At 29.0% G+C, this 12080-nt stretch overlaps 1 protein-coding gene across 4 annotated transcripts in view; it reads right to left on the minus strand.

The window, feature by feature from the left end:
- The window catches only part of LOC123296657 (potassium voltage-gated channel protein Shaker), a 381812-nt gene that overhangs the window by 13650 nt on the left and 356082 nt on the right, over positions 1-12080 (minus strand). For all 4 annotated transcript variants that reach the window (XM_044878221.1, XM_044878220.1, XM_044878222.1 and 1 more), the window contains exon 4: positions 9067-9710. In XM_044878221.1, the coding sequence (XP_044734156.1) occupies positions 9067-9710 (644 nt within the window). The remainder of the gene's footprint in view (positions 1-9066; positions 9711-12080) is intronic.

Raw genomic sequence — 12080 nt, forward strand, 5'->3', positions numbered from 1 at the left:
TAATATTCTGGATGTTGCCGGAAACACTATTGTGCCAATTTTTTTTATATACCTTCCCCCCACAGAAATAGTCAAATGTCAATTTTTTGAACCAAATTAAGCTACCCCAAAAAAGATCCTTGTAATGTTTTCCTAAAGTTTACCGTTTTTTAATAATTGCAAATTGAGACTTTAGAATCAACCAATCTGTAATTACTCTCCGAAACTGAATTTTAGGAAACAATCACAAGGAGCCTTTTGACGTAAAATTACCCAAAAAACCTCGGGTAGCCTTATTTATTTCTAAAAATTGACATTTCACTGTTTCTGTGGCGGGAGGGGTATATAAAAAAATTGGATCAAGATGTTTTCGGGAAACATCCGGAATATTAATGTATAAGCTTTTTGAATCAATTGACAAAGTGCGTTCACAAAGTCTATCTAGCGCCCGCTCTATTTGCTAATGAAGTCTTAAATTTAGACGAATGAAAACTTCAAAATTCTAAAATATAAATTGTTTAACTAATAGTTACAAATTTTACACCTGCTCTCAATCAAAGCGAATTTTATCCTTTGAAATATTCATAACTGAATTTATCTAAAAAATGAATAGATTACAGGATTCATATTCAATTGTACAGGTTTTTCGATATTTCGACTAATATAATTAAAAATTGATCAAATACGGTTATTGTCTTCTTTATTTATAAAGAGTAATTATATACGCTAAGCAAAATAACAATTATATTATTTTAATTTCTTAAATTAAATAACCAAATATACGAATTTTAAAACTACACGTCCGAAGAATAGGTACACTTTAAATATCTACAATCTAATTTGTAAAGAAATGTGCTTTCAGATTAAATACCATATTAAATATCCAATTTTCAATAATTTTCATACGTGAGATATCTTAAGAAGATAAATTTTATGTATTCACTTTTGCTAACAACGAAGACGATAACAACATATTAATTCATTTCTTTCTTATACATAAAAATAAGTATTTAAAAGCTGTTAAAAAGGTTTTTTATTTTACAAATCGAATAATTTTCAAAAACATAAAAAGTTAAGTTTTTATATATCCAATTTATATACGTCACAGACCCAAATTCTTATTAAAAACAAAACATAAATAATAAGAAGTGAAAACCGACAATTGACTGAGTTAATTGTTGAAATACCATGTCACACATATATAACTGATATAGCCATAACATACATACTGTACAATTTGCGAATAATTTGCGCTTACACGGGTAAACAGTGATATTTACGAAAAAAATGTTTTAAACAAAAGTTGTTTATTTTTTATAAGAAACATTTTTTACATTTAAACTTTTGTTCTATCTCCAACGGTTTACAAGATGGGTCCTACGAACCCAAGACCCAATTGACCTATGTTGTTCATTTACGAACTCGACCTCACTTTTTACGTCCTAAGCACGCTTTAAAAATTTCAGCTTGATATCTCTTTTCGTTTTTGAGTAACCGTGATGATAGACGGACAGGCGACAGACGACATACAGACCACCGGAAATGGGCTAATTTGGTGATTTTATGAACACCTATACCAAAATTTTGTTCATAGTATGAATATTTTTAAGCGTTACAAACTTGGGACTAAACTTAGTATACCTTGGTATATTTCATACACATGGTATAAAAAGACACTCAACGATAACATAAATATTAAAAATTCAAATTTTGTTCATGGCCATTAATTAAAAATAAAAAATGTTGTATGCGTTAATAAAAGGCAATAATGAATAAATATGTTTAGAAATTTGATAAAACACATTAGCTTTGGAGTTTATCATTATATTTTAATCTATTATTTATATTAAGGGGTTGTTATTATACGACGGAGTTGATTTATATGTTATTAAAAGTGTGTTATATAAATACATAATAATATATGCATTCCTGTTGTTGTTGGAGGCAGGCAACGAATATTATTTTCACAGGAATTTAATTGATAGATAATTTGTGTAAATAATATTTTAATTTTGAAATAAATACGATAATCATTTATCATAATCTTATGTTTTGACATTGATTTAACAAGAATTAATAGTTATTTAATAAAGTATAAGAGAGAGATGTCTAGATCCGTCCGTATTTTAGTACATTTATGTGTATTTTTTTGGTACTTTTTCTTGCCATAAAGTCAGAAAAGTAAGTCTAAGCAATACATGTGTTTTACAATCAATGGTACAAAATTTAAGAAACTTTTTAAAAAGGTTAATTCCTGTATTTAAATGAAACATAAACAGGAAATCATCAAAGGAAGTGTTGTGAATTGATAGTGCAATTTTTTTTTGGAAAATATTAAAGTTCAACCTCATAACGCCTTTAATTGTTTGTTATAGGGGGTAATGAGACAATGTGGATTGTCGTCAAGATTATACTTTTCCTATGGTGAAGGTTTGTTCATCTGTTTTCAATGATACATGACGAAATAATAGTGAAATTTCACTAAATAAATTAATAGTTAAATAAAAAAAACTAAAAGAACAGGCTTTTGTAACTTGACCCAGAAAATAATTTCCATAAGTATCAAAAAATATAGAGTGATTAAGAAAAAAATCATTTTATCGTAAAAAAGCGTGGTGCTAGATTTCAATTTTTGAAAATATTTAATTGACAGATATTGATTAAATATTATGAAATATCTTAATAAACAACCAACCTTTTTTTACGATAAAATGTTTTTTTTAATCACTCTAGTTTTTTAAAAGAAATTATTTTCTGCTTTTTAGTTTAGCTAGCTACAAAAGCTAGCGTGATCGGGGTATTGGAAAAAACCTTTTACTTTTAAATACCTTTTACTTTTTCGTTCTCTGTCTTGTAAATTTGTTTAAAAATGAATGAAGAAAAATATTTCTTTTTCCCAGACCTTTCCAGCTGAGTGCTTGGATTTTGCAAATTAATATAAACGAAAGTTATGGATATAAGTTAAAAGTATGGTCGACTTTGCCAACATTCCCATACGTAAAGTATCTCGAATGGCATGATAATGTTTTTTTCGTATTGATCAATGCACAATATCCGGTTACTAATATAATTTATTTCCTTAATAATACTATTTTAGCATAATAATATGTAAGTATAGTGTTTTTTTTGCGATATCATTTTTCTGTGGAAAACGAACATAATAAAAAAGATTAGTGAACAATCTTGATTGTGTTATAAACAGATTAGCTAACTCTACCTAAATTTGTTTTCTAAAGTCATTTTTTATATAGTAGAATCAGGGTTTAACTAAATATATTTGTTTACTCTAGTGTGTGTTTTTAGTTTATTAATTCCATGTACGGAAGAATTAGAGTTTGGCAAAAGATCTAGGTTATTTTTATGTTTGTATAAAAAATTAAACTAAGTGCGCAACTTTAAATCGTTTCCTAAATTTCGTACATGTAAGATTATAAAAAAACTACTACTTTTGAAATATTTTCGCTTTTATACTCAGTTTTTCGCGGTACGGATGAGAATATGAATGGTACCTAGAACTACTTTTAACTTAGGTCAAAAGTATTTCTTTTAAAAGTTGGGTAATGGAGATAAATCTAAGAAACATTTTTGGAATTATTTCTAGCAAGTTAAAACTTTGTGATGTAGTTTTTAAGCAATACAAATTTGTGAGTACGACGCCAGCTTAAAATTGATGAATATCTGCCTTTTTCCTTATTTGAATAACACGATAATCAACTATCTGAAATCGTAGACTTTTATTACATTCAGAATCGATATGTTCATAGTTTGATACTTTTAAAATTGAAATTTTTCAAGTTTTGTACTACAAATCGACAACGCCGGAGAGTTGAAGATTATCTTCCTATGAAGATAAGAAACAAAGCAGACATGCAATTTATCTTGGCGTCAGATAGAAATTTGTCAGGTCCAGAACGTGCAGTTATCTCAATTACACCCTCTCTCATCATTGTTGTACTACTCAAGGTCTACGTGCACAGTAATTGTTGATTTGTTAAAATTCCAAAAAATATACAATGGCTATCTGCCTATAACTGTGTATTACACTTTTAATCATGAATATAGTTCAAACAAGCTGTATACTTTTTACATATAAACCACCATAACATATTGTTTACATGTAGCCAACTAGAATTTTATCATACAGGTGAACATTATATGTAAACATATCATCAACACATGTATTTATGTATCATTTGTATGCATATTATGGGTAAAGTCATCCAATAACAAATATTTTTAATACATTCTAACTGAAGGAACCTTTTGTGGCCAAAGGGTCCTTTTCAACCAAAATTATTCATAACTAAAAAGAACTAAAAGTGCTTAAGAAGATACTCAATTAAAAAATAAATAAGCTAAAACTTAGCTATAGAAATAAATACCACGATACTCGAAATAAATTTATTTCGAGTATCGAATCAAATATTTTTAATGAATGAATTATTTTTAATTCTATCGCAAACCAAACGTCACTCAATTGTTTTGCTTTCCCGGAACCCTTCTACTAACACTTAAACTTTATGGTATGGTATTAAAGTTGAATATTAATTATTATTACGAATGGGAATAAAGAAAAGTGTTGTTTTTAGACTTTTTCAGGCAATTTTTTAAATTTTTCTCTCCGTAAGAACCATCTTCGTACTTGCCCTTCAAAGATAAGGATTAAGATTATAGTTACTTTCCCGTATCTGTAAGAAATCCAAATAATATCTAGATATTTATATTTTAAATGTTACATAACTATTACAAAGTGATCCTTCATAGATTAACCACCATATCTGCACTCCGTTTGGTAATATACAAGTTCTGAGTTCTTAATCGACATTTCGAATATACGCCATATCTTACAATATGAGATTTAAAATTAAATTCATCGCCTTTGAGAGTGTCCTTTTAGAGAATTAAATTATACGGTTTTCGATATATCATATGTATGACCTTTAGGTGTCCGCTTTCAAATATGTCTAGACTAGAAGGGATAAGAACAATTTAAGGAGTCTATCTATGAAGCCGAAAACTATATGTAATGTAAAAACAAGTTTAGGGGTCATGGGAAATTAATGGAATAGCTGTTAATGTTATTTTTAATAATATATAAATTAAACAGCTTTCTGTGTGCATAAAATTAATATACTTCTATTATGGTGGAAGCGCTGTGACCATTCAAATAGATATACACGATGTTCCTTTTACATCTAGGCAAGTAACTATCACGAGTATGACAGAGTACATGCGTTCAGCATGTTAAGTAAGAGGTATTATAGGTGTTATATGAAATTGCAAAAGTGACTTGTATTGTGGCTTCGATGTTCTTTAAGCTATACGACAGTTCTTCTGTTGTGTGTATGCAGAGAGTTGGGGTCAACACATGTATATAATACCTCTCACTTAGATGCTCTTTAGAGGTTCATATCTTTGAGTTGACAATACTCTTTTGTTTAATAACCGAGTTGACAATTGATTTGTGTTTAGTTTGGTTTGGAAGCAAAAAAGTTTAATGAAATTTTTTAATTTTATGAAAATTTATGAATTTAACGTAATGGACCTAAAACATTGCATAAAACTTTTAACAATGAATGGCATAAAATTACTGCATTAGCATCGTAATGAATTATCACACTCCAAATTACTGTCAAAATGTAAACTAATAACAAATTACTATAGTAACTTTTTTAAGTCTCAATTTTTCTCAAAACCCATGACAAAATTTAAATAATAAAATTATCGTTTATTTTCATATTTAAGAGTCGTAGATAAAGTTTTGTATGATAAACGTGTGACAACGCATTATTAACGTAGAAACTTCTGCGATTGTTCAACTCGTGCTACGCGTTGTATGAATTTCGCAAATTAACGCTAATGATGCTGTTATCCCATTAGTATCGTAAATAACTATTTTTTTGTTTTAATTTAAAATTGAGAAACTCTAAAATTAAAAACCCGTTATTTCCACAATTAATTCTCAAATGTAACGTTGTCCAATGCTATTTAGTAGTTCGAACTAAACAGGTTTTGACTAATTTGTATTTAGTTGAGCTTTCACTATATTTTTGAAGGTGAAATTTTTTGATTTGAAAACTTTTTATATACTTTTTTTAACTTGTATAATATGTATTAATATTTATATACAATTTTATATGACATATGTATTAACATTCGTTTGTTCGGTTATATAAAAGTCGGTATGTCGGTATACGACTTGATTCCGCGACTGTGTAATATATATATAAATATATACATTCATATAAGTGTATATGTGTATACTGCTGCGAAATGAAATACCAAAATATGGCAACGTTGCTGCAGCATCTCTAGTCGTCATGACTACGAGTAAAGCATTGATTGGCTACCCTGTGACGTCAACACACGACGGTTACGATTTCACATTACGTTTCCCAAGAAACCAACAATTGTATATATGTATATATATATATATAGAAAATACGTATATGTGTGTATTATATGGAAAATAGCGACCGAGCTATATAAAATATCATTCTTATAGAGAATGAGTTTTCATAGAGAAGATTTTATAGTTTTCATATATTTTCTCTACTACAACAATAATAATTTTCTTTGGAAGTTCGCTCGGTCAGTCGTGTTACTTTTCATAAACGAACAATTTATTTTTTATTATACTAACATCATTTTTATAGATATTTTTTTGGAAAATAGAATAGGAAAACAACATTTCCATTAGAATATAATGTTATAACTAGACTTAGTAAAAAAACTACGTTTACAATCTTGCAGATTGTTGGACACAATATGGCTACAACTTGAACTTAGATTAGGTTGCAATGACTGTCCCCAAGTGAGACAGTCATAAGCCATAATGGTTATTCTAATACTTTTTTCGCTCATTAATCCAGCTCCACACTTGAGAGAGTCAGTGAACCTACTTCATGCACTGGTCATTCGAAAGAGAGTATTGCGTTACTAGAGTCTATCCTAACTGTTTTATATTAATTCTATTCGCGAACAAAGTTTTACCAGCCACTCACTATACCTATACTACGTTGCTCAGTATAAGAGCAACTGATATCATGGGAATTAGTAGCTTGTACTTAGCAGATATTTAGTTACTACTACTCTCTAAGTTTATTAAACATATTAAATACATGCATGCTATATTCAAATATCTCTGTGGATCAATTTTACGAAAAACATGTTTTTCAAAAGGCCGATTTCCATATCGCTTACAACAAATACTATTGACCTAAAACGTGGTAGGTACAGTTGATCCTGTGTGAAATTTTAGTTAAATTATTAACGTTAAATCAACAAAATATCACCTATATATCTAGGACAACTGTCAAAAATCATATAATATTGTTATTTATGTGCGGTTAGATTAATGGGAAAGATCAACAGACAAAAAAGATCTTATGCAAAACTTTTGATTTTTCGACAATGTTTCGTCAACTTTGTTGACTTCCTCAGAGCTCTGTGGTGAGAAACAAAGTTTTATTAACAGAGTGTCAACATAAATAACAAATACATCATTAATATTATAAAACTACAAATATAAAAACAATAACTAGGTACCTTATAGAATACGTCTTGCATATTAGCCAATGTCAAATGAGATATTTTAACCCATGAGATATTTTAGCCCAAATGTCAATGAGATATTTTAACCCATTGGATAGACAGTTAATACTAATGTTAATCGTTGGTGGATATCTTGGTTGAGACTTAAAAAAATAACTACTTTATAAAATTATTAAATATTTTTGAACCCCTACGTTTCGCATAAAATGCAATTCATTTTCGGATTTATTAAATAAAACATCTTCTTAATAAAGACATTATTAAGATCACAATAACCAAGATATTCAGCATCAATTATAGATAAGAGATCTAACAAAATTGCAGCCACTAATCAAAGTTTCAATAAATATCGTTAAAAGATATTGAGATTCATGATATACTTTTGATTGCTGTAATAATTTTTAATGCAACTAATAACTATGGAATTTGAAAAATAAATGGCATACACACATACACATATTTGAAAAACTGAAAGGGCACAGGCGGTGTTTAAACTTTTATTTGTCAGCTCAATTTCTTATATCTGAATTACTATGTTGTTATCGTATTTTTACATACTGAGCCAACGTTGTTAGCTCTACCAACTTTTAGGTAAACCTAACAACTTTGAATATCTTTTGAATAGAAAGTTGGTAGATTACCAACTTTGAGTAACTCAAAGTAACTAGACCTAAGATTATATCTACCAACTTTCAAGCAGAATTTGTTTGGCAATGCTGTACTGGGCTCATTAATATAGTAAATATTTTTTATCCTTTTCAATAAATCGAAGGAACTTGTTTTTCTTCGGATCTTCGTTGTAAAAATTTAGTTCGAATATAATTTTAGTTAAAACAAAAATATTAAATTAATTATTATTTTTTTATAAAATATTAATTTTGTGTACTTATTGTCAGCATAAATTTTTTAAACAAAATGCTTATGATTTGATATTTTTAGTAAGGCAATGTGTCTGATTATGACAGGAAGCAAGGTTATGTTTAAAAAAGGTAGTATAGTTAGAATACATGTAGAGAATTATTATTATATAGAAAAAGGAGCGACACACCCTTGACGTACACCGAGAATGGTTGGACGTCGTCGGTGTGCAATCGATCGCACATTCACACACATGTATAAACATACACACATACATACATACATACATATAACATTTATATATGCGGAATACCAAATAAAATGTGTATACTGCATTAAATTTTGTTACTTGATAGCTACATACAAGCCGAATATGTAGAAGATTTTTTTATATTTTGATATAATAAGATATATCTGTGCTGGTTATAATAGTAGCATATCCACATTTGACCATATAGTCGTATACTATACCTGTGTTGTACACCTTTGTACCCCAAGTGGCTTTAATCAAATCAAAATGACAAAAATAAAAAATCACATATTATTTTAAAAGGAAAAACAAAACTTAAATCACACTATTTTTATTTTTCTTTTCAAAAATGATTTCCTTTTTTTTTTTTTTTAATTTTTAAAAGCACATTATTATATAATCACTGTAATTTTTATCGCACTTACCAATAAACAAGAAAAATATGAGCAATCCCAGTTCACGCATCGAGGCCTTTAAAGTTCGACCTAATATTTGGAGGCCTTTTGAATGGCGCGATAATTTAAATATTCGGAATACACGCACTAACCTAATCACTCTGAGTATAGCTAAGGACATTGCCTGATTGGTGCTTTTATCTTGAGGACTAACGGGCGCCCTCGGAAGATTAAGCGTGTCCTCTTCTTCCGCTACGACAGTGGCGAGCGTGATGAAATACGGAATGATGGCGATGATGTCGATGATATTCATGACGTCGCGGAAGAAGTTCAATTTATTCGGACATGCCAGGAAGCGCACGGAAAGTTCAAATGTAAACCATATAATACATATAGTCTCTATAAGGAAGAATGGGTCCGTTATATCGGGCACTTCGTCTTCCTCGATTTTGGTGCCGTTTGTGGTTGTATTAAACACTTTATAATGTTTGAACTCAGGCAGCGTTTCCAAGCAGAATATTACGATGGATAAGAGGATCACAAACACGGAGATGATGGCAACGACACGAGCTGCTTGCGAACTTTCTGGATATTCAAACAACAGCCACACTTTACGCTGGAATTCGTGTGAGGGTAACGGTTTCTCTTCTTCTTTTATAAAACCTTCATCCTCCCTGAAAAATATTAATACAAATTATTAAAAAAAATTAATCTACTTAAATAAATTAAAAATGTTAATAAAAGTGTTCTTATTGTGAAATTAGTTTTTGATAAGGAAATTTTATTATGAAAACTTATTAAGTAAAGTTATAGAATTTCAATTAGCTACACCTGAAAACTATTTACTATCTTGATATACCGAAGGAAAAATTCTTTACTGTTTTTTAATGTACAGAAAAAAATCGTTTTCTAAGCTCAATAAAACTTTTTAAAATATTATTGGTCTGTCACACCATAAATATTTTTATTTACGAGTTTAACTATTCTAACATTGTCATAAAAAAACAATCAAGACACCCAGTATCGAAAATTTACTTGAAAAAATTTAAACCATCTTCGGAGTTTTATGTTAAAGTAACTAGTGGAAATATTCTTGTTTTGCTGTAATGACCCTAGAATGCTAGAATCATGCATATTAATAATGCATTTGTGGCGATACAAGAAATATAACTTCTTAAAGCAAAAAGATAACGTATTTATCACATTCACCATTTATAATCCGTAATTTCCGTAAATGAAAAGAAATAATATTAACTAATTATGTAACATTTAAAACAGTTTTAATTACTTCATAAAAAATTGAAAACTTTGTAGCAGTGTAGAAAAAAAGCTTTAAATCGAATAACAAAAACGGCCGGAGATAAATTATCGTGAATAATTGATTGGTGTTATTAACGTTACAATACTTTGAAAATACAAGAAAAATGAACATGGCACACTTTGTCTATAATACGGTTGTAATCTGTGAATATTATTTTTATTATTTATTTTAATTGAGTTTCAATATTATTTATTTTAAAAGAGAGTAATATAAAAATTATTATATTTTTCAAAAACTCAATTAGCTCAATTCAAATTTCCGCACTAAAATTGATAACACTCTTTATGTGTATGATGAATCGAAAAAAATAAAATATTAAAATAACTTTGTGTAAAATTACTATTAATATTTATATAATTAAAATGTATGTATATAAAATTTAATTGGTTTGTTATTAAATAATAAAATTTGAGAGTTATATGCACACACAACTTAAATTCATTTTATTTACATTTGAGTAAATTAAAATTGAACCAATGAGAAATGTTTAGTGTGAACATTTTCTACCTACTACATAATAACTAGTATAGGCCATATCTTAATATATATATTTCTTGTGTGTGTGTGTATGTAATTGAACTCCTCCTAGACGGCTGGACCGATTTTGATGAAATTTTTTGTGTGTGTTCGTGGAGATTCGAGAATGGTTTAGATTTACAATTTGGTCCAGTACAACTGTTTTTGAGGGCTCCGTACCAAAAAAATGAAATTTCATTAAATGGTGGGAGCGCATATAAATCATATCACATTATGTATACTATGTGTACTATGTATTTTTAATAGTATTCAGGTATTGTCAATAGGCATTTATTAGAGCCATATGCGAGCGCAGCGAGCTCTACTATCAAAGGTCAGGCCACTCCAATAAATAGGAGTTAAATTGGGGTTTAGCGGGATGGGTTTAGCGGACAGGCTAAACGTAGTATAGGTATTCATGAATTGGAGTTACGTTTTTACGGGACAACGTCCGTCGGGGCCGCTAGTACTCATATAAAGCACGATCTACAAGAAATCAGATCTATTTGTTTCAAAAACTAATCATTTACATATTTCTCAAAATAACAAGTGAAAACAAACAATTGACTGAGTTGAATTTTTGAAATACCATGCATAGCCAGTGTTGATTTCTTTATCACATTACACATGCAAACATGTGACACATACATAACTGATAATCAAGTATAGTACATATTATAAAATTTCCGCCTAATTGGCGCCCTCACGGGTAAACAGTGATGTTTATGAAAAAATGTTTCAAACAAAAGTTGTTTAATTTTTGATAAGGGACATTTTTTACATTTAAACTTTTGTTCTATCTCTAACGGTTTACAAGATGGGTCCTACGGACCCAAGACCCAATTGACCTATGATGGTCATTTACGAACTTGACCTCACTTTTTACGTCCTTAGTACGCTGTAAAAATTTTAGATCGATATCTTTTTTCGTTTTTGAGTTATCGTGTCCACAGACGGACGGACGGACAACTGGAAATGGACTAATTAGGTGATTTTATGAACACCTATGAAAAAATTTTTTCCTAGCATCATTATTTTTAAGAGTTACAAACTTGGGACTAAACTTAATATACTATGTATATTTCATATATACATGGTATAAAAATTTATAGGGTTCAAAATATTTTTACGATGTTCTTTGTATAACTGAATAAATAATAGTTTAAAAAAAAGCTAAAACACGCTTTTGTAAATAGCTGAACTAAAA

The sequence above is a fragment of the Chrysoperla carnea genome, chromosome 3, assembly GCF_905475395.1.
Source record: "Chrysoperla carnea chromosome 3, inChrCarn1.1, whole genome shotgun sequence".
NCBI classification, from domain to species: domain Eukaryota; kingdom Metazoa; phylum Arthropoda; class Insecta; order Neuroptera; family Chrysopidae; genus Chrysoperla; species Chrysoperla carnea.